The 23,525-nt window shown below is 37.3% G+C and overlaps 1 protein-coding gene across 1 annotated transcript; it reads right to left on the bottom strand.

Moving 5' to 3' along the window:
- Positions 1-21,476: 21,476 nt before the first annotated feature.
- On the bottom strand, positions 21,477-23,101 carry LOC108989921 (probable aquaporin TIP2-2). Its single transcript, XM_018963687.2, has 3 exons — positions 22,909-23,101; positions 22,527-22,777; positions 21,477-22,063 (listed from the first exon to the last, which is right to left on the bottom strand). Exons 1-3 carry the CDS (start codon positions 23,033-23,035, stop codon positions 21,689-21,691), a joined length of 753 nt encoding a protein of 250 aa, XP_018819232.1. The 5' UTR covers positions 23,036-23,101; the 3' UTR covers positions 21,477-21,688.
- Between the last annotated feature and the right edge of the window lie 424 nt (positions 23,102-23,525).

The following is a 23,525-nucleotide window of genomic DNA, read 5'->3' on the forward strand; positions in this document are numbered from 1 at the left end:
CGATCTCATTGGTATATCCGAGCTTGGTGCTAAAAGGCCTTCCCCGGTAGGTTTGCGGTCACGGGCTCAACTCGTGGTCCTCTGGCTCGAAATCTTAGCCCACGACAGGGTTTCGTCTTTGGGCCCAGAGTTTCATAGCTTGACCTCCTCGGCCTAGGCCCTTCTGGGTTGAGCCCTCGCTCATAGTATCCAGCGAATTCCTATCACGAGCACGTGGTGGGAATTCATAATACTTCTAATTATGGTGCCACCCGTTCGGCTTCCGTCGCTTCAAGTTTCCAAGGCCAACAACCCGTTCAAGGGGTGCCTCTTCCCTTCTCCCGAGGTCATCCCGTTTCCCTATGATCTATTGGACGTGATGGCCACCCTTTCCTTCATATCCTAGGACCTCATTGGTTCATGCCCCTCACTTTCTTGACACGACACCTTCCATTTCTGTCACGCTTCAAAGATCATGCACCTCGTGGTGCTTGCTGACTTTGCTGATGTCAGGGTCGCTTCATCTCCCGTGTACTCTCCATAATGCCTTCACTATATAAGGCTCACTCCCTTTCTTCTTAACCATTTCCTCATGCCTTCGTCCATCGTGTTTCTACCATTTCTCACTCTCTTTCTCTCCCGCTGTCATGTTCTCCTCCCTTTTTTTCTCAGTCATCGTCTTCCTGTTGCTTTCTATCGCTGTCATGGCACCCAAAGTCGATCTCGTTCCTCCGTATTTCGAGGGAAAACGTTGGGTTTCCTCCATCTCCGACGATAACCTCAAGGCATTCTGCTCCAAGTACAGGATCCTCCTACCGTGGTTCTAGAGATTCTTCGAGGTGGCGGTGAATCCTAACGACACGGTGACGAGGGTGGCTCTTTTCCAGCTAATGTTTGCCAATGGTCTCCGCCTCCCATTCTGTCGTCCGGTTCACGAGGTTCTAAATTACCTCGGACTGGCTCCGTCGCAACCCCACCCTAATGCGTGGCGGCTCCTAATATCCAGCTGCATCATCTTCCGGATGATTCTCAGCAAGACTCCTTAAGTATACCCAGATCTGAAGGCTCGGGAGTTCTTGTAACACTCCAAAGAGTGAGGGGCTTGAGCCGTCAGATCACGATAGGAGGGATCCTGTACTTAGAGCGGAATGCCTTGAGGTCACAGCGTTTCTCGTAAAATACGGAGGAACAGGATCGACTTTGGGTGCCATGACAGCGATAGGAAGTAACAGGAAGATGGTGACTGAGAAAAAAAGGGAGGAGAACACACGGCTGGGGAGAAACAGAGTGAGAAACAATAGAAACACGAGGGACGATGGCAAGAGGAAATGGTGAAGAAGAAGGGGTGTGGGCCTTATATAGTGATGGCAGGATGGAGAGAACGCGAGAAACGAATCAACCCTAATAGCAGCGACGTCAGCAATCACCACGCGACACACGATCTCTGAAGCGACGGCAGAAATGGAAAGTGTCGTGTCAAGAGAGTGAGGGCTACGAACCAATGAGGTCCCAGGATACGAAGGGAAGGGCGGCCAACACGTCCAGTCGATCTTTGGGAAACGGGAGGGTCTTGGGAGAAGGGAAGAGGTGCCCCTTGAACAGGTAGTAGGCCTCGAGAACTTGAAGCAACGGAAGCCGAATGGGCAGCACCATAATTAGAAGTATTATGAATTCCACACGCCCATGATAGGAATTCGCGGGGTACTGTGAGGGAGGGGCCCAACTCAGAGCCCAAGGAGGTCAAGCTACAGAACTCTTGGCCCAAAGATGAAACCCTGTCATGGGCTAAGAGTCCGAGCCAGAGGACCACGTGTCGAGCCCATGACCGCAAACCTACCCGGGAAGGCTTTTTAGAACCAAGCTTGTATATACCAATGAGATTGTCTCGGGGCTCGGCAGCCTACCAAGCCCTACCACAGAGCGTCGGGCAAGACAACCAATTGTATGCGGATGGCTAAACATGCCCAATCGTGGACTCGTCAGACTCAAGGCACGCCTCATTCAATGCATGTGTCAAGAGACCCGGCACACAACAGTGCACCCCAAGTACGAAGGACGGCACGGCCACGACCTGACACCTAACCCTGGCAGAAATGTGGCAGCAGGACTGACCTAGCACGGTCTGACACGCCACGATCTCCCTTGGCCGCCAAAGCCGTGGACTGACACACAGTGGCAGCAGGAAATGAGTAGTATTAGGTCTAACACCTGACATGCCACAATCTCCCTCGGCAGCGGAACCCGGATCAGGTATAAATAATGGCAATCCCCTCTACAGGAGGTGACTCTCTCTTAAATCTTTATTGTTCTTACTGCTCTTCAGAGTTATTCTTATCACTAGAGGATTGTTCATTGACTTTGGTATCGGAGTGACCTCGGACCTCACCGGAACTCTTTCTTCCTCTTAGTTGCAGGTGGCGTGAGCTTGGTTATTGTGGAAGTGCTCGGGTTGCTAAACACGACATCAACATCTATATTTTGTACTAAAAACTTTTATGCACATACAAAGAGTACATTGTTGTAGATCTGTATTTCAAAACTCTTATCGATAAATGAAAGCTTTAAATAATATTCAAACATTTTTCTATTCTGTCTCATTTTTTATTACTAATGTTACATATAGGTCTAGAGTGTACAAGTTTGGCACAGGATTTTTAGAAAAAAAAAAATAGACCGCTGTAAAAAGGTGGATTTCTTTATATGGATTTCACTTTTGCCTACCTTAAGCGTGTAAAGTCATTTTTTAAACTGAAACATCACGAGATCGATGATGTTCAATGGTGAATGCATAAATGATCAAAATGAATATTTTGTTCTGAACAAAATCCATCAAATAAAAAACAGTGCAGAATTGATAGAATAAGAAAGAACACATACAAAAGAAAGTAAATGAAAGAAGAAAAACGGGAAGGTCCTAAGATTTTTATTTTTATTTTTGTATTTAATTCTTTGTCGGCATTAGACTTCAAGGTCAAGTGTCCGGTTAGGTCTTCTAATAAAATCATCCAATGAGAGTTGCAGGGTACTTACTTTATCATAAAATAAATAAATAAATGAGCTAGCAATTTTTTAATATTCTTTCTTTTTAATAAATATACATTTATATATATATATATAATTTTTTTTGTCTAAAAATTAAGCTTCAGCACTATGATCAGAATTATGCTTCATAAAAAAAAAAAAATAGCCTCAGTTCATATTCTTCTTTAACCAACGGTCCATTTAAATATTCAAAATTAGAGGCAATTACAACAACAGTTTTGCTACGGACAACCGGCATGCATAAACAAGATGCAACCGGCTTAATGTGGCAAAACTTATGTGGAAGGAAAAAAAAAACAAAAAACAAAATAAAAAGGAAAATGTAAAAGGCAAAAGCAAAGAAAAGGGCAAAGCAAAACAAAGTTCTAGATTTTTCTTTTTTCTTCGGTGTAGCAGACCACACTTTAAAGCAAACAACATTTTCTATTTTCATTCTTCTTCGGTCGAGTAGCAAATTTTTCTTCTTCCTTCAGTGTAGCAGACCACACTTCAGAGCAAATAACCTTTTTTATTTTTCTTCTTCTTCAGTCGAGTAGCAAACCACTACTACAACAAAGGTTCACAAAGGCCCAAACATCAACCAAACTTCACAAAATGGATGGACAACAACTTTGTGATTTCTTGAAACCCAACTGCATCTTTCCCATAGAAAATGGACTTTAGCTTCTCATCATAGAAAATTTCTCTCTTATTGGTAGGGTTTTGAAGGGTGTAGAGGACTCGGTGGCACCACCGAGGAATTTTCCAAGTTGAGGAGAGATCGGATAGGCCCATGTTCGAACGACCAGTCGTCGTCGCCATCGCTGTGGACGGCATCTTCGGTTTTACAGTTGAGGTTAAAGTTGTCTTCACAGGCGCCATAAGCGTCTTTCTTCCTTCTACTTTCTTGGCAACCAAACAAGAATGAGAACAACGTTTTGAAATGGGCAAGAAACTGGCCGCTCGGTTCCATAGATGGATGGAATAGAATGAAAACAGTGTTTTGAAGTTCTTTAATTCATTGTTCTTCGAATTTAAAATGACTTCTTTTTTCTAAAACAACTGGCCACGTGGGACACAATGCCCCTTCAGTCCCTGGCCGGTTGCAAATAGACTTTTTCTTACAACAATATGAGATAAAAATTAATTTTGTATGGTTTGGTGCTTGTATCAGCATGACATAATGTTGTTCTTATGTCATCATGTCATATCCACAACGGTTTGGCTTTTAGTTTTTGGGCAAAGCTTTGTTTGCCACGCACTTGTACGTAATACTACTAATTAAAAGCTGTAATCGAGCCGAGTCAGGCCGATCTTTGGCTTATTGAGAGTTTGACTCGACTCAAAATATTTGAGCTCGAGTTCGAGTCTAAGTTCGAGATTTTTATTTATTCTTTGTTTGAGCTCAACTCGGTAAGCTAAATTCTCAAATCGAGCTTGTTTAAAAAATAAGCGGCTCGAATTGTAGATTTAATAAATTAGATAAATTAAAAAATTAAAAAAATATATGATATTGAATTTGTACAACTAGCAAGTAGAACCTCTATTGAATTATAAGATTTTAAAAATTTATAAATAATTAATATCTAACTAGTTGATATTTATCCATAATAATAATATATTATATGCTTACAAAAATTATTAATACATACACATAATATGATAGCATATATCTATTTTATATATGATTCTCATGTACTAGTATATGAAATTATTAAATCTTATCGACTAATTATTGTACAAATTATAAAATATAATTACAAAGTATATTCAATATATAGACATAAGTAATTAGGTTACATATTATATATTTAGTTATAAAAGTGTTATGCTTATATTATTAGCTAATACATATAAATATGTATATATACATAGATGTATGTATATATTTATTAATATATGAATAGGTTTTAATTGAGTCAAGCTAATGAGTTGACTCGGGCATAAACGAGAGGGTCTTAACAAGCCTTAACCGAGTCGAGTCGAATTTTGTCAGATATGTATTATTTACTAATCGAGTGGATATCTGCTTTCATGGATGAGCTTTTTTTTTTCACGAGTCAAGTTCGATTCGAGTTTAACCGGGCGAGTATTGAGCAGGCTATCAAAGAGACTGGTTCATTTACAACCCTACTACTAATGCATGTGCTATGAAATTACAAGGGGCCAATGAGAAATTTAAATGATCAATTAGACATGGCATTTCTTTCCCATGTTGGATCCCTTGTTTAACCTTAAGTTGCTAAATCAATCTGTTTCCAGATTGCCGTCAAATAATTTGTTTAGTCAATTATGCTATTGGCCGGTGCATACCCATGTGATCTTTTTTTGTTTGTTTGCAAGTACGGGCCGAAATAATATGCCTAGTCTATAGTCTCTATAATATATCTTCCTCCTGCCCTTTCTTACATGGAAAACACTACTTTATCTCCTATTTATACCGTTCTATTTAATCGCTTAGCCAAAAAAAAAAAAAAAATTATTTTTTTACTTAATGCTTAAAGAAATGATTTTAAGTATATTGAAATTTTTTTTATTTTTTTATAATATTTAAATATATTAAAAAAATTGTGAAAAGAAAATGAAAAAAAAAAACCCAAACTTCAAAAGCTGTAAACATGAGCGGATTATTCTGGACAACAGAATAACCCGACTCTTCTTACGTTGGTGATAATATATATATATATATATATATATATATATATATATATTTATCAAAATCTAAAAAGTGTTTTTTTTTTTTTTACTTGTCACATCCTCCACTTAAAAAACAAAACCAAGTTAGTTCTAGCAGATCTAAATATCTTAAGAGCCAAAAAAAAAAGATCTAAATATCTTAAAGTGGCGTTTGATAGAAGAATTAAATCTAAGATTTAGAGCGAGAGAGATAAACACATGATATAAAGTTTTTAAGACAAAATTAAATGCTTAATAATATTTTAAGATCTATTTTAGTCACTATAGACCCTAAGAGATCGAAACCCAAATCTTAAATTTTGTAGATAGCAAGCATCATAAAAAGGCATTTTCCTTCCAATTTGTCCCTGATAGATCTACATCTACAAAGCCAAAAGGGGCCCAAATCTTCAATTATAATATGTATAATCAAGGAATCCTTCTGATAAATGAACGACAAAAATCTATTCTTTGCGAGAGCATTCAAATATAAAGCATCAGGTCAGAAACCATTGAACACTACTTTAGGTTTTGGGATCATAATCACCATCATTTTCAAGCACTATTAAAAATGGGTCATGATTTCGATTGTGGTTCCCACACGTGCACAACAAGAATACACCTTTTGAGGACAACTGATCAAGACAAGTTAAAGAACCTTGCAAACAAATTTAGGAAAACCTTAACACTTGAAAAAAGATGAATTCAGATATCTTAATATATGGTAAAGAAAAGAACATGAGATTTTCTTACGCAATCCACTCATCATTTCAATTCTCATCATCATTTCATCGTCTTATGATGTGACATTAGATGATTAGAGACTATTTATTATATTTCATTTGTCACATCATTTAATGATGAGAATATGATAAGAAAAATAATGATGAATAAATTTACTCTTATACGTGCTATAACGTCACTCAAAACTGATGTTGCAAAAAGAAACCAACAAAGAAAAAAAAAAGAAAGAAAGATAGAAAAAGGAAGCATGCACCAACTCACGAAGAATCTAAAAGATAGGTGCAAGATAATGTTTTTGAAGTGAACTTTGTAAATCTTCCACTACTGAGAACATTTTTGGACAGATCATGTAGACAGAACATAAAAAAAAAGCAAAGATGTAGACAGAATTAATGCCTGAGGTCAATAGAAAAAGGGATGAAAAAAAATAAAAGTGAAGAGATAATGCCATTCTACCCATAAATTCTAGGCATTTGGATTTAATTCATGGAAAGAAAGAAAGACGTACGGCGCATAAAATTGGGACCACAATCGATATATATATATATAGTTAGTGGCCTCATTGCTTTATCAAGTTCTTTTACAATTGGAACCCTACCAAAATCATGTTAAGTTGTCAACATTTTTTTACAGTGCAGGACTTAATTTCTTTTCATCTTCCCACTTTTACAATAACATCAAGTCATCCCATTGCAATTTGAAACCAAGAAGTGTCATCATGCCAAGGAATATATATTGGACCGACGACTCATTTTTCAATGTGGGTTTGTATATTTGTTTTGTTCTGTATTAACTTGTTTGGAATATTTATTGAAGCCTTCCTCCACCTGATTTGTACTATCTTTTATTTAATTAAATTGTCTTCTTGCTAAAAAAAAAATATATAAATATATATATATATATCTCTACTATTATATAAGTGGCTATCAAACGGCCACTAAACGGAAATTCTTGTTTTTCGTCTACTTTCGTTAAATCCGCATTAAGTTACTAACGCGCTTTGGGACCCCATAGCAGGCAAACGCAGCAAACCCAGACCCTCTCTAGAAAATTCCCTCTAGAATTCAGACCCTTTCTCTCTAGAAACTCACTCGTTCGAATCCAACTGGGGGGAAGGGGAGTTTCAGCTTCTTCTTCCTCTTCCTTTCCTCCCTCTGCTCGCCGGCCCTTCGTCTCCAATGGTTTCGTTTGATTTTTATTTTGTTTTTTTTAAGGTTTTGGCTGAATAAAGGGGGTAGCCGTTTCGAGCTTCTCCGGTGACCATCTTCAGACACGCGCACCACCGGGAGAAGCCTCACCCACCGGATTCTCCACTCCGATCGTTCCTCAGTCTCCTGACTCTGGCCACGCTCCGCCTTCCTCATACAACAACATTCCGCCGCCCATCAATGGTTTAACCCTTGCAAAGCAGCACGCTCAAGAGGTCGCCACTAGACTCTTTAACAACTCTAGTACCGCAGATGTCGTTGGTGCCGTCGATGCCAAGCTGAAATCTACGGTTTAACCCGCACACCACGTCCATGCAGAACTAGACCCTCTGTCAAGCTTATGGACAACTGAAATCTAGGGTTCTCTACCCAACCTGAAATCTTGATTTTTCAGGTCCGTCTCTCTTTTCTCTCTTTGGTTTCTCTGATTCTTGTTATCCCATTTTTGGTTTCCCGAAAAGCGGAGGGCTTTAAAAGTTAAAGAAGAATCTTCATTGAGTTGGGAGTTGGTTTTCCTTTTGAGAATTGGATATTTTGGATTCTTTCGTTTTGCTCTGTTTTCTTGGCAACCAGGCAGAGGGGGTTTGGGTAGTCTTGTTCGATTATCTGAATTGTAATTGAATTATTTGAATGCCATTGTTTTGGAGCTGAATTGATGTTTTCTTTTTGTCACTCGTTGTTGCACTTTTGATTGGATTTTGTGTCGATATCTTTCTTTCGGGGAGAAAGAAAGTTTTTTTTTGGCTTCTTTTTATTTCACGCAAATGGAAAATTAAGCTAGCCTACCCTAGTTTTCTATAATTTCTTGTTTAACTCAATGTCCATGAAAGCTACTTGATTACATGTTTCTCTTTTCTTGTTTCTGTGTCATTTTGAAGCTTTGCACTTTGCACCACCCATTTACAATATATGGCTTTTAGCACATGCTATGTTTGATGTGGTTCCTTACCATTCATTTTCGTCCAATACCTTATGCTTATGCATTAACCAAAGATTTGTATCCTTGGCTTTCTGATGCTGCTAGAGAACTTATATGTAGAAATTTGAGATAATGCATTATCAATCTCATGCTAGACGATTGAAATTAAAAATGGCTCTTTGCTATAAGTGGTCACTGATGGTCCCCTGATTTGATGTATCTTATTTTACTTCTCTTCTTTCTGTGGAGACTTGAGAGTAATGCTCCTAATTGGTTTCACTAGCATGTTCAGATGTTGAATAATTTTTCTTGTCCCTATTGAAATCGTGTACTCAAGTTGTTAGAGTACATGATTGAGTGCAAGGCAAAAATATTTTCATTCATCTTTTACCGTACTACATAAGAACCTTGATTTTTTTGAATGATCTTTGTCAAGGTGAGTGATATTTTGTGGTCTAATGTTGATCTATGCTAACCAGCCAAGGACTTATTTAAATTTTCTTTGCAGGGCACTTACTTGTGATGTGCATTAATTCTAGTTTCTCTTTCTTCTTCTACTTCAACCATGTTAAGTTTGGAGGAACCACTTAGTCTTGACAAGTTGCCAAGTATGAGTACTATCGATACGATTCAGAGGTTCTCTTCGGGTGCTTGTCGGCCAAGAGTAGATGATCTGGGAATGGGGAACTGCTTTATTGAAGGAAGGAGTTGTAGCTATTAATGCTCATGCAGCCAGGTTAACATTTTGCTATATTGGCAAAGTATTCTAGTGCTACTCTTGGAGTATTTTCTGCAGTATTATATGGACGGAGAGACTGTGTCTGGAAGAAAGTAGCTCTCTCTAATATGCTTGGTTGTCATTAATTTTAGGGTGTATGATGTATGAATAATGTTCATCATATCAGTTAAAGATCATAATCTTAGAGCATGTAAGCTTTGATTTTATTTTTGAAAATAGTCACATTGTTTTGTCTTGCTGCACAGGTTGAGGTCAGGTCTTCGTAATGATTAATGATTTGAGATTTTGTTTTAAACTCAGTGAAACTACGCTCGACTCTTATAGAGGTAAAAAGCCATCATATTGCAGAATTTCAGAAACCTCTAGGTAAAAAATAACATTTGTTTCAAAATGCATTTACAATTTGATTCAAATAGGGGGAGCTCTGGTGTTTTTTCATAAGCAATCGAGAATTTTATTGAAGAATAAGGGGAGCCCAGATGAAAGAAATTAAAGAACTTTCCACTTAGTTGATACCCTATACTGAGGACTTTTCATACTGATCAGACTAATATTTTATCACTTTTAGTAAAGATCTAATAGTTATATGTGAGCTTTTTGGTTTACTGAAGTTCATTTGATACCATTCATTTGATACCATTTGTCCATGGGAGTTTGTGTGTTCATGCATACCATGCTAAGTTGCAAGAATTTCACTTCTGCACTAGAACGGGATATAAGTTTCTTTGTTGTATTCCCTTCATGCTTATTATAAATTTTATGCTGATTGAGCAAAATTGACCCGTTGAAGAACTCGTCTCAAGAACCCATATTACAGAAGAGGAACGTCACAAAGGTTGTGATTTACCTTTGATAAGTTTAAAAGTTCAATTACGAACAAGACGAGTAAAACTCAAGTCATAATGAATAAATTTATCAAATTTCATAAACTTCTTAATATGAGGTTACAAAGAGTATTTAAACCAAAACCTAATTAAAACCCTAACTAAAATAAAGCTCATTTTACCCAAAATGCCCCTAGATGAACAGTGTCGCGGCTACAGTAACACTATAGTAACATCTTGAAACCCTAGTTCTTAAAAAGTAACTTTCCAAATAAGCCATTGGCCAAAATACAAGGTCTTCCCAATAACCCTAGTTCATAAAAAATAATAATTTTTCCAACTTGCCCTTAAATAGGTGCCCCCCTTAAGTCTTTCTCATAATAAATCTAATTATTCTAAACTAATAAAATAAGTCATTTAAATGAATTAAACAATTTGGGCTCTTGCCAGACTCGTCTCAAATGGATTTTATCGCCTCATTGATATTCTTGGCTCTTGATCTTGTGATTGACTCATCTGGAACTTGCAAAAGATCTTTAAGACTAGGTCCACTTTGGTTCCCATCATTTCCCCTCTCCTCAAAAGGATTCGACATCGAATCTCCACCTAGATCAAAGGGAAAAATGTTAATAATATTGAAAATAGCATAAACATGATATATACCTGGAAGATTCATTTCATATGCATTATCATTAATTTGTTCAGAAAATTGAAAAAATCCGTCCAAGCTACTCCTGTCGTCAATAGGTAAAGGCATTAAATCTAAAGGAGTAAATGGATTAAGTCTATAAATAATTTCAAAATGAGAATATAAAGTGGTAGTATGCATGGTCCTATTATATGCAAACTCTATAAATCTATCCACAACTACAAAAATAGAATCTCTACTCATTTCTTTCCTACCAAAACAAAGTCCATAGATATGTTTACTCATAACTCACTAGGAACAGATAAGGGTGTATACAACCCATGTGGCAAAAGCTTAAATTTCGCCTTTCTGCATGTAATGCACCAGCCACAAAAGCGATTGACATCTTTCTTCATCTTACACCAACATAAATGTTCATGCAAAGTGTCTAAAGTTTTCTTGACACCAGAATGACTACTCCAATTATATGCAAACTCAATGAAACGCAAATGATACTCCCACAAACATTCATGCAACAAGTCAATGTATGGCAAATGATACTCCCACAAACGTTCCTGAAACACACCTAAAACTTTTCTTACACTAAAATGACCACTCCAATTATATGAAAACTCAATGAATGACAAGCAATACTCCCACAATCGTTCATGCAACACGTTAATGAATGACAAATGATACTTCCACAAACATTCATGTAACACTTCAATGAAAGGCAAATGATACTCTCACAAACAATCATGCAACACATCAATTAATGACAATTGATATTTCCACAAACCTTCATGCAACATGTCATTGAAAGGCAAATGATATTCCCACAAACGTTCATGCAACACAACAAAAGTCTTCCTTACACCAAGGTTACCCAACAAACCACCATGTCTATCACACACAAGCAACTTACGCAAAAAAACTAGTACGTTCACAAAATATATTCTCTCTAAACAAGTACCAATCTAGTTTATAGAACTTACCAAACGATACTTTCTCACATGTTCCATACACACTAGCAAAGTCATCATCATTAGCATGCAATTCTTTATCATATTCAAGTCTCAATAATTTTGCATCTAAAATGAAAACAAGGGCATACCTTCCTACTAAAGTATCAACCACAAAATTTTTCATACATTGTGTGTATTTGAATACATGAGGAAAAGTCTCAATACAGTCCTCCCACTTAGCATGCATTCTAGTCAACAACTTATGTTGTCCCTTCAAGTGTATCAATGACTCATGTTCTTCAAAAAAAGGCCGGGTAGGAATTGAAGCACCTGGCACAAAATCAATGTTGTGCTCTATCTCCCTAATTGGTGGCAATCCACTAAACACACTGCTAGGAATCATGACCTCATATCCCTGCAATAAAGAAACAACAATACTAGGCAAAGAGTCATTAAATTCATTAGTGTAAAAGCTTGCCTTAGCATAAAAACTCTCTTTTGTCTTCTGTTTCTCTTTGCAATCTCTCTTTTTTTTTTTTCCTCTTGTGGCTCCACTCTTTTTTCTTGACTCTCAACTACCTCTCTATTTTCTTTTTCACTCTCTCTTTCTTTTGATGTTTCGGCCTCATTCTCTTTTTCCTTTCACTCTCTTTTTCAGTTTCACGCTCTCTTTTTCTTCCACTCTCCTCTTTTTTTAAACTCTCAGCCTCATAATATTTTTGCAACTCATTCTCTTTTTTTCTTGAGGTTTTAGCCTCACCCTAATTATTTTTCTCCCCCATTTTTCTCTCTCTCTCTTTTTCAGTCTCACTATTTCTTTTTTTCTCAATCTCATCCTCACTTTTACTTTTTTGCTCAATCTCACTTTTCAATTTCAGTTGATCCTCATGGGCCTGTGTTGGAATTAAAGGAGCAAGTTTGATTGTTTTTCCATCCTTTTCAAAACTGTACATGTTCCTTAACCCATCATGGATCACCTTCTTATCATACTGCCATAGCTTCCCAAACAAAATATGGCTAGCATGCATAGGCACTACATCACAAAACACCATATCTTAGTATTTTCCAATTGAAAAAGAAACTAGCACTTGCTTATTTACCCTAATCTCCTCACAAACACTCAACCACTGCAACTTATATGGTCTAGGGTGTTTCAAGGTAGGAAAATTTAATTTATCAACTAAAGTACTGCTAGCCAAATTAATACAACTCCTCAAATCAATGATCATACTACATACCTTGTTGTTGATGTGGCATCTAGTATGAAAAATATTCTCGCTCTGCTGCTCCGTATCATCCATCGTAAGTTGTGTATTGAGTGCACGCATAGTAACAAGAGAATCACCATACTCTTCTTTCTGATACCCATTTTCAACACTAGACTCACGTTGCCTCTATCTCTCCTCACCTGGAGATTTCTAATTATCGCTTCTTGATGATCCATCATATCCCTCACTTCACCCAATATCCCTCACTTCACTCAATGCCTCTAGACTCACGTTGCCACACTCTTTGGTGATTAATCACTTCTATGAGATATCATAATATGCCGCACAAAAACAATGTTAGTGGAAAACCTCACATACTCCCTTTCATGTTTACACTCGAATAATGGCACTCCACTCGTGTTTCACTCTTAATGGTTTTTTTCCCGATAATAGTCTAACATTCTCTTGTCTTTTACCTCAATAGTATTCCTGCTCAAGTTATTTAAGAACTAGTTGAACTAAATCAAGACAATACAACCTTATATTATTCCAACCAGCAATAGGTTTAAGAAACAAGAATAAGAAACAAGGAAGGAATAAAATGACATGAGACTCAATGAATTTATACAAGGGAAAGAGTATTTATAAAACATGATACCAACTAGAAATATGTATTCAACCCCTTTGATGATAAATTTCAATCAACAAATGTTTTCTTTCTCTTTGTTGTAACTATGTAGCAACCTTTGAATATGCTACATTTTCTTATCTTCTTCTTCTTCTTCTTTTTTCGATTTTTTCTTTTCTTTTCCTTTCTTTTCTTTTCTTTTCCTTTCCTTTATTTTCTTTTCTTTTCTCTTTCTCCCTAATTAAATCATAAACACCAATACTCAATTATGAAAATCAAGCAATTGAATTCAAGCACACTAAAATTGACAATAAAATAGAAGAGAATCAATGGAATGGCACTCCAAGCAATTGACAAACTTATAGATGCAGAAAACTCTAGAATTTTGAAACCCTAGGAGATGCAAATTTCAGTCAAATAAAAAAAAACCCTAAGAATTTCGGTAGCCTACTTTTTTTTTTTTTCAACCCTAGAACAATGAAGCTCCAGAATTAAATTTCAAGATGCAAGAAATTAAAAGATAGAATCATACCTAATTGGAAACCTGGCTCTGATACCAAATAATATGAACCTGCGGGAAAGGAATCCCTTGAACCCACAATCAATTTGAAAACTCTCCAAGAAAGCCAAAATCAAGTCAAATGATGGAGAATCTAGATCCGATGAGAACACGTTTCAAGAACCTAGATTATATTAAAATTTAGACCCGTTGAAGAACTCGTCTCAAGAACCCAGATTACAAAGGAAGAAAGCCACAAAGGTTGTGATTTACCTTTGATAAGTTCAAAAGTTCATTTACGAACAAAATGAGTAAAACTCAACTCACAATGAATAAATTCATCAAATTTCATAAACTTCTTAATATGAGACTACAAAGAGTATTTAAACCAAAACCTAATTAAAATCCTAGCTAAAATAAAGATCCTTTTACCCAAAATGCCCCTAGATGAACAGTGTCGTGGTTACAGTAACGCTACAGTAACATCTTGAAACCCTAGTTCCTAAAAAGTAATTTTCCAAATAAGTCATTGGCCAAAATACAAGGCCTTTCCAAAAACCCTAATTCATAAAAAATAATAATTTTCTCAACTTGCCCTTGAATAGATGCCCCTCTTAAGTCATTCTCATAATAAATCTAATTATTCTAAACTAATAAAATAAGTCTTTTAAATGAATTAAACAATTTGGGCTCTTGCCAGACTCGTCCCAAGTTGATTGTATCACCTCATTGATCTTCTTGGCTCTTGATCTTGTAATTGACCCATCAGGAACTTGCAAAAGATCTTTAAGACTAGGCCCACTTTAGTTCCCATCAGACAGCTTCCTACAAAACATCAAATAGCAATGTACAAAATGTTATTCAACACTTTTTATATTCTTACACATATTACTAGCTGGTACACTTTCATTTTATACGATTTTAATTTTTGCAGGTGCTGCTATTGTATTTTATTTTACAATATCAGGATTTTGAGGATGTTGTCTGTCGATCCAAACAAAAAGTTATCTTTTAGTCATAGCATTTGTGATGGAGATTTGGTTATTGTCTATGAGAGGCATGTCAACATGAAGGCTCTTAAAGTATGCAAGGATTCAGTGCTTCAGAACCGATTTGGTGTATTCAAACATTCAGACTGGATTGGAAAATCCTTTGGAACCAAGGTTTTTAGCAACAAGGGTGGTTTTATTTACTTGTTAGCTCCAACTCCTGAATTGTGGACTCTGGTTCCAAGTCACAAGACCCAGATTCTCTATATTACTGATATTAGCCTTGTCATCATGTACTTGGAAATAGTTCATGGTTGTTTGGTTCTTGAATCTGGGACTAGAAGTGGATCTTTAACTACGTCACTTGTAAGGGCCATTGCTCCTACAGGGCATGTCTACACATTTGATTTTCACGAACAAAGGGCTGCCTCAACCAGGTATTATAGAAAAACACGAAGACTAGGAGGTTGAGAAAAACTCTGTTTTTCATATATTGAACGTATACATGGTTACGTATATATAAGCTGTTGGTATAACAGAAGTCCTAGACTATTGCTTCTGTTGTAGTTATTGTTGAGTATTTAAAATTCAAACTACGTGATTACAATACTAACGTAAATTTGTAATTCAAAAACAGGATCATCATATCCTACTCCTACGTTGTAGGAACTACTTCAACAGCAGGTGTTGAATCTGTTGAGAGTTGCTCGTCTGTTGAGAGTTGCTCGTCAATACGCCCCCTCAATCTCAGGGGAATATCTTGGACACTGAGATTGGAAGATAACAATCTGAACCGAGTAGCTGCTAGTGGTTTGGTGAGAAGATCCGCTAGTTGATCTTGGCTGGAAATGAAACGGACTAGAATTTTTTTATTGGCGACAAGATCACGGACGAAATGAAAATCTATTTCAATATGTTTTGTCCGTGCATGAAATACAGGGTTTGCAGTCAAATAAGTCGCCCCAATATTGTCGCACCACAACACTGGCGGATTAACCATCTGAAGTCCAAGTTCCAGCATGAGAGATTGTAACCACTGAAGTTCGGCAGCAGCGTTTGCAAGAGCTTTGTACTCGGCTTCAGTACTGCTTCTTGCTACTGTGTTTTGCTGTTTGCAGCTCCAAGAAACTGGAGTTTGTCCGAGAAGGATGCAATAAGCACCCACCGATCTTCGATCATCACGATCACCTGCCCAGTCGGCATCCGAGAAGGCTTGAAATTGAAGTGAATTTTGGCGTGAAATGAAGAGACCATGCGAAACCGTGTGTTTTAAGAACCTGAGAATTCTTTTTACTGTCTGCCAATGTGATTCTTTCGGGTTATGCATGAATTTGCTTACGCGATGAACTGAGTAAGCTATATCAGGCCTTGTGAAAGATAAATATTGTAATCCTCCAACTATACTCCTATACAAAAATGGATCCGGAAAATCACCTGCATCATTTACTGACAGATGCGAGGTAGTTGCGATAGGAGTAACACATGGCTTGCAGCGATCCATTTTAGATCGTTTCAGGAGATCGACGATATACTTGCGCTGTGTTAAATAAAGTCCATCCACAGAGTGGAGAGCTTCAACTCCCAAAAAATAAGATAAATTGCCAAGATCTTTAACTGCAAACTCTTTGTGTAAGGTAGTAATCAGCTTGTTGACAAGTTGTGTATCAGATCCAGTAAGAATTATATCATCTACGTAGATGAGACAAAATATAACATGAGATTGAGAATGGTAGATGAATAAAGAAGAATCTGCCTTACTATCAACAAAGCCAAGCTGTAAGAGGGCATCTGCCAACCGAGAAAACCACTTTCTGGGGGCCTGTCGTAGACCTTATAAGGATCGTTTAAGTTTACACAGATGATTGGGATATTGCGGGTGTTGGAATCCGAGAGGTTGAACCATGAAAACATCTTCATGCAGTGAGCCGTGTAAAAACGCATTTTGTATATCGATTTGGCGAAGGCACCAACCTCTAGATACGGCAATCGATAGCACGAGACGGACAGTGGCGTGTTTGATTACGGGACTGTAAGTGTCATTATAGTCAACACCATGTTGTTGATGGTATCCCTTTGCCACCAGTCGCGCTTTGTAGCGCTCGATACTACCATCTGCATGGCGCTTTATTTTAAAGATCCACCTACATCCGACGATATTAGCATGAGGATCAGGAGGAACTAGGTCCCATGTATGGTTTTGAAGTAGCGCATCAAACTCCAGGTTCATCGCTGCTCGCCAATGAGGATGTTTTGCTGCTTCAGTATAGCAGGATGGTTCATGAGTTGCAGGATTGACTGCAGTGAGCAACGCTCGGGGAAGAGGATGGACAATGCTGCCATCTGAAATTTGTTTTGGTTTCCTGATGTTATTTTTGGACCGTGTAGTCATGGGATGTGTATTTTGGCAGCTTGGTTGCATTGAGCTGAAGGTCTCGTTGGTCACTTGCTGACTGTCATCTGGTGGAACATGAAGTTGACTGGATGAAAGAGCCTCAACTTGGGGAGTTACTGATACTGATGGTGCTGCACAGATTGATATAGGTGGTGATGCAACTTGCAATGTACCTGCAGTTGGTAAGATAGGAGAAGAAACAGGGGAGGGAGCAGTAATAGAAGTGGACAACGAAACTGTATGAGAGATGTCTTTGGATTCGGGTGTAGGTGATTTTTCATACGGAAAGGATTTTTCATCAAAGATAACGTGACGGGAGACATAAATTTTACCTGTTGCAAGGTCCAAACATTTATAGCCATGATGATTTAGACTATAACCTATGAAAATGCATGTTTTGGAGCGGAAGTCGATTTTATGTTTATTGAAGGGACGTAAGTAAGGCCAGCAGGCACACCCAAAGGCTTTTAAAAAATGATAGTCTGGTTTTTGCTTGAAAACAATTTCAAACGGTGACTTATTTTGTAAGATAGGCGTAGGAAGTCGGTTTATCAAGTAGGCGGCTGTAAGAAAAGCGTCTTCCCAGAATTGTTGGGGTAGACACGAATGGGATAGCATGGATAGACCGACTTCTACGATTTGTTTATGTCTCCGTTCAAGGGCACCCATCTGTTGATGGGTGTGTGGGCAAGCAATTCTATGTTGAATACCAGTCTTTTGAAAATGAGTCGTTAACGCACGAAACTCACCGCCCCAATCGGATTGGAACATTTTGATTTTTCGGTCAAAGAATCGCTCAACGTAAGACTGAAATTGAAGAAAAAGAGTTGCAACATCAGACTTTAATTTCAATGGAAAAAGCCATAAGAACTTAGTGCAGTCATCTAAAAATGAAATGTAATAACGACAACCAGAGTTAGAGATAGTAGGAGCTGGCCCCCATACATCACTATAAACTAAATCAAGAGGAAACTTGGATCTTTGATGACGGGATTTAAAAGGGAGAGCACAACTCTTAGCACTTTGGCAATCGGAGCACACTGGCTGTCTTTTATTTGCAACTGGAAGAGTAAAAGTTGACACAGCTTGTTGAACGATAGGAGGAGAAGCATGACCGAGACGTTGATGCCATAACTTGTATGAAGCACGAATTGCAGAGAAACAAAGAGGATGAAGAGAGGTAGCTGAGCGAGAGAAGGAATATAATCCGTCTTTAAACGCCCCTCGATGAAGGAGTCTGCCCAAGTAATCCTTAACAACAAAAAAATCATGGTGAAACTCAAAGAAAACATTATTGTCATGACAGAATTGTTGGACGGAAACTAAGTTTTTATGGATGTCAAGAACAAGCAAAACTTGATTTAAGATGAACGGTTTGGCAGAAATAGAAAGAGAGGTAGAACCGATTTTAGAAATTTGCAAACCTGCACCATTGCCTACATGTATTTGATCAGCACCATCATAATCTTCACTTCGCAAATTGAGGTTGGCTATATCATTGGTGAGGTGATGAGTTTGCACCAGTGTCAGGGTGCCAGTCATTTTCAGATGGTGAAGAGTTTGAAGCCACCATTGCTACTGGATTGCGTTGATCAGAGTTTGCAGCATAGGTTATGTCAAACCGATGGAAGCATTTTTTTGCTGTGTGGCCAGGCTTGCCACATACTTGGCAGATAATAGTATTGCGAGTGGACTGACTTCGTCCAGAAAAATTAGGCTGTTGAGAGGAATCACGGAAACCGCGCCCCCTGTTTTTATAATTAGCACGACCACGGAAGGAATGTTGTTGAGCCTGTCGAGTAGCAACATTGATAGAAGCCTGTGGTAAGGGCTGATTAGTATGAGACAATCGAGACTCCGTTGTGAGAAGAAGAGAGTAAAATTCTTCGAGAGTAACAGGATCCTTGCGAGCAGAAATAGTAGTTACAAATGGATCATAGTCATGGCCGAGACCGGCAAGAAGGTATGTGATTATCTCATCACAGGCAAGCGGTTGACCAGCACTGGCCAGTTCATCAGTGTAGCGTTTTATCTGCATAAAATAGTCAGTAGCAGAGAGTGGACCTTTGCGAGCAGTAGCAAGATCAGTACGCAACTGAATAATACGGGCTCGTGATTGAGAGGAGAAGGAGGTTTGTAAGGCATGCCATACACTAGCAGAAGTCGTGTGGGAAACTACCTGTACTAAGATGGTTTCAGAAATAGTGGAGAAAAGAATAGCAAGAATAATAGCATCTTGACGTAGCCAGTGTTCATAGAGAGGGTTAGGAATGGTAGAAATGAGATTAGTTTCAGAATTGACAACTTGAAGTTGTGTAGAGGGGATGGTGGTGGTGCCGTCAATGTAGCCTAAGAGACCCTGGCCACGGAAGAAGGGTAAAAGTTGAGCTTTCCAGACAGGATAATTTTCACGGGAAAGCTTGATGACATTGATGGTGGGTGGGGTAATAAGGGATGGAAGAGGAGGAGAAGAGGTATCTGGCATTGTTGAGGACGGAGAGGATATGAAAGGACGTTGGTCAAATGGCTCAATCTGATACCATATAGAAAAACACGAAGACTAGGAGGTTGAGAAAAACTCTGTTTTTCATATATTGAACGTATACATGGTTACGTATATATAAGCTGTTGGTATAACAGAAGTCCTAGACTATTGCTTCTGTTGTAGTTATTGTTGAGTATTTAAAATTCAAACTACGTGATTACAATACTAACGTAAATTTGTAATTCAAAAACAGGATCATCATATCCTACTCCTACGTTGTAGGAACTACTTCAACAGCAGGTGTTGAATCTGTTGAGAGTTGCTCGTCTGTTGAGAGTTGCTCGTCAATAGGTATAATAAAGGAATATTGTGACTTGATTCTCACTAATTGGTTGGTAATGGTGATTATATTTTCCAGTTTTTTAAGCTATTGATTGTAACATGAGATTTGTGTTTGTTTCTCTCAAAAGTGTTGGTGAGGTATTATAGTAGACTTGTAGATGTGCTGGTCAATTAGAATGATTTAATAGGAAGAAATTATTTTTATAAGGAATCAACTAATAGGATAACTTTTCCGTTAGTTTTTATCAATGAGAATGATAATTGGAAGAAAATAGATATCATTTCTCTAAGTACTATTATTTTCTACTTGTCAAAAAAAAAAAAATACTGTTCTTTTCTACTTATCAGGAAAAAAAAATTATTATTAAGGCACTATGCCTTAAATTATTAAGTGAAATCAATCATTTTATAAAATACATATTATTTTTTTACAAATAATCATTTTTACATATTATTTTTCATAACCATATTATAGCTTCTATTAATGCTCTTCTTTTATAATATATCACAGCGAGTAATTATTTATAAATTACATAAATATTACATCGTTATTTAATTAACCAAAAACATTACGTCTTTATTAATAAAAAATTAGTTCTTAACAAAAAAAATTAAATATAAACTAAACAAACGTGCATTGCATGTTGCTTTCACCTTATATATATATATATATATATATATATATATATATATATATATATATATATATATATATATATATATATACACACACCAATATATACTACTAAAAAAAAAAGGAGAAACAAGAAGTGGTGTATTAATTCTGTGCAATCTCGGCCGAAACCCTTCTGAGGCCCATCGGGTGGTGGAGCCATTCAAAACTTAAGTTATAGGATTAATTGATGAAATTTTTAGAGGAGAATGAGATACCAGCATGGTTGAACGAACTATATACTCTGATGATTATATAGATTTTCTATAATTGTTTGACTAAATTGTAAGTTCCAATATTGAAGTATTTTCAAGTATTTTATGAATAGTAGTGAAAAAGTAATGATAGAATATTGAATAGTAGTGAAAAATAATAATAAAATAATAAATAATAATGAAGTATTATAAGAATATTTGAGATATTCTCAGTACCCAAACTAGATAATCCAATTCACTAGGTACTCTCGGCGTTAAGATGATCTCAATTCACTCAAACGAAGACCAAATTAGATAGTCCAATTAAAAAAAGCTGGTTTACCAATGAAAATAGAAATTCTCTTACCGTCCCAAAGCAAATTTACTTCCACATGACATTCGTAATGATAAAAAAGGAATAATTCTAAAACAAGACAAACAGAGAGTCACATTGCTCACAATTTTATTTGTCACATACAACCATTTCTTTCTTGGATGGATACTGATTGATAAGCACAAGCTTCAATCCCAAAAGAAAGAAAAAACCCAAAACAAAGAACTGATCTCTGATGTCTTTATGCATAGTCTTCACTGGCTGGGACTGGAGTATAGCACCCAATAAAAATGTCACCATAAACAAGCCCAGCTAAGCCTCCCCCAATAAGTGGACCGACCCAATAGATCCAATTTTCGGAGAAGTCTCCACTGACAACGGCGGGGCCGAAAGATCGGGCTGGGTTCATGGAGCCACCAGAAAATGGACCTGCAGCTAGGATGTTTGCCCCAACAATGAACCCAATTGCAATCGGTGCGATTATGCCGATGGAGCCCTTTTTGGGGTCAGCAGCCGTGGCATAGACGGTATAGACGAGTGCAAATGTGATGATAATCTCCATCACCACTCCTTCGATTGCGCTTATTCCTGAGGCTACTCCATGTGTTGGGACGCTCTGCCAAATTCAAGTTAAATATTAATTGGCTCACCATATATATTATATCAAATATTATTATTTATTTTAGACATAGTTTATTTTCACAACCGGTCATCTCATCTCATCTCATCTCATCTCATTTAATCGTTAAAACTTTCTCAAATTCTCGTATAAAATAAAATAAACAATTCAAATTTTTTAAATTTTAAAATAAAAATAATATTAAAAAAATATATTCTAATAATATTTTATTTAACTTTTAACTTTTATCTTATTTCATATGTGAAAACAAACGAGCCCAGTGATTTTTAACTAGGTGTTGACCCATGCATTAGAAAGCTGCTTTTGAACTGATCATCATTTATTTCAGAGAAATTTCCCTCCAAAAAATGAAAGTTAATTTCATAAAAATCACTTTACGATGAATCTGATAAAATATTATCCTAGTTTTTCTGGGAAATGTACGTACGTACGTACGTACCTCGCCATTAGTGACGAATTGCAGGAGTAGGCAAGCAACAATGGAACCAAGGCATTGAGATATCCAGTAGAAAATTCCAGTTAGGATGGTGATGTTGCCTCCGATTGCCAATCCAAACGTAACAGCTGGATTCAAATGGCCACCGGAGATGTTGGCTGCAATCGACACACCAACAAAAAGTGCAAAGGCGTGGGCCAGAGCCACCGCTACGAGGCCAGAGGGCTCCAAGGCTGCATCCGATGTGAGCTTACCTATACAAACAATTAATTAAATCAAACAAAATTACAACGTTTTTTTGTTACGTCCATGCATGCAGGCCTTCATGAAATGCCAGAACAAATTCTAGCTAGGAATATGGCTTGCTGGAATTGCCAGTACTTACTGTAAGCAATGGCGGAGCCGACGCCTGCAAAAACGAAAAGAAGGGTGGCAATAAACTCTGACAAATAAGCTTTGAGAGACCCAACACTGAAAGAATCACCAAAGCTCCCAAAACCTAACTTCACCATGTTTGCTCTCTCCAAAAACTAAAAGAATTACAGCACTCAAAACCCGATAACTCAGACTCTTAGATCTAGCAGTACTACTATGCCAGCTACGTTATATATAGAGAGAGAGCAACATATACATATATATATATATATATATATATATATATATATATATAAAGTGAAGAAAGCAAGGGGCATGGATGGCCGGCACCGACCATGGGGCCCTAATGAATGAAAGGGCAGTGTGTGATTGGGTTTTAGTGCCTACCAAACACCTTGTTTTGGATAAATTAATACAGGCATTATGGACATAAGACAACCGACTTAATTAACTAGGAATTAATGGAGAGACGATATACAATTCATGAAATTAAAACAGTGGCCGGGGAGCTAGATAGATACATGATGATGACGATGATCGAGCATCTCTTGTCGAATATTACCAAAGTGATCAGCTCCATCCCTGACGTTATAATAGCCATATTATATTCCTGATCCTAATCCAATT

The sequence above is a fragment of the Juglans regia genome, chromosome 2 (genome assembly GCF_001411555.2).
Source record: "Juglans regia cultivar Chandler chromosome 2, Walnut 2.0, whole genome shotgun sequence".
In the NCBI taxonomy this organism is placed as follows: Eukaryota; Viridiplantae; Streptophyta; class Magnoliopsida; order Fagales; family Juglandaceae; genus Juglans; species Juglans regia.

Bases quoted from the DNA above. Each gene is read 5' to 3' on its own strand.
- LOC108989921 (XM_018963687.2), bottom strand. From the start codon at position 23,035: ATGGTGAAGTTAGGTTTTGGGAGCTTTGGTGATTCTTTCAGTGTTGGG. The intron at 22,778-22,908 runs GTAAGTACTGGC...TTGTTTGTATAG, and splicing joins CGGCTCCGCCATTGCTTACA to GTAAGCTCACATCGGATGCA. The intron at 22,064-22,526 runs GTACGTACGTAC...TGAATTTGGCAG, and splicing joins AATTCGTCACTAATGGCGAG to AGCGTCCCAACACATGGAGT.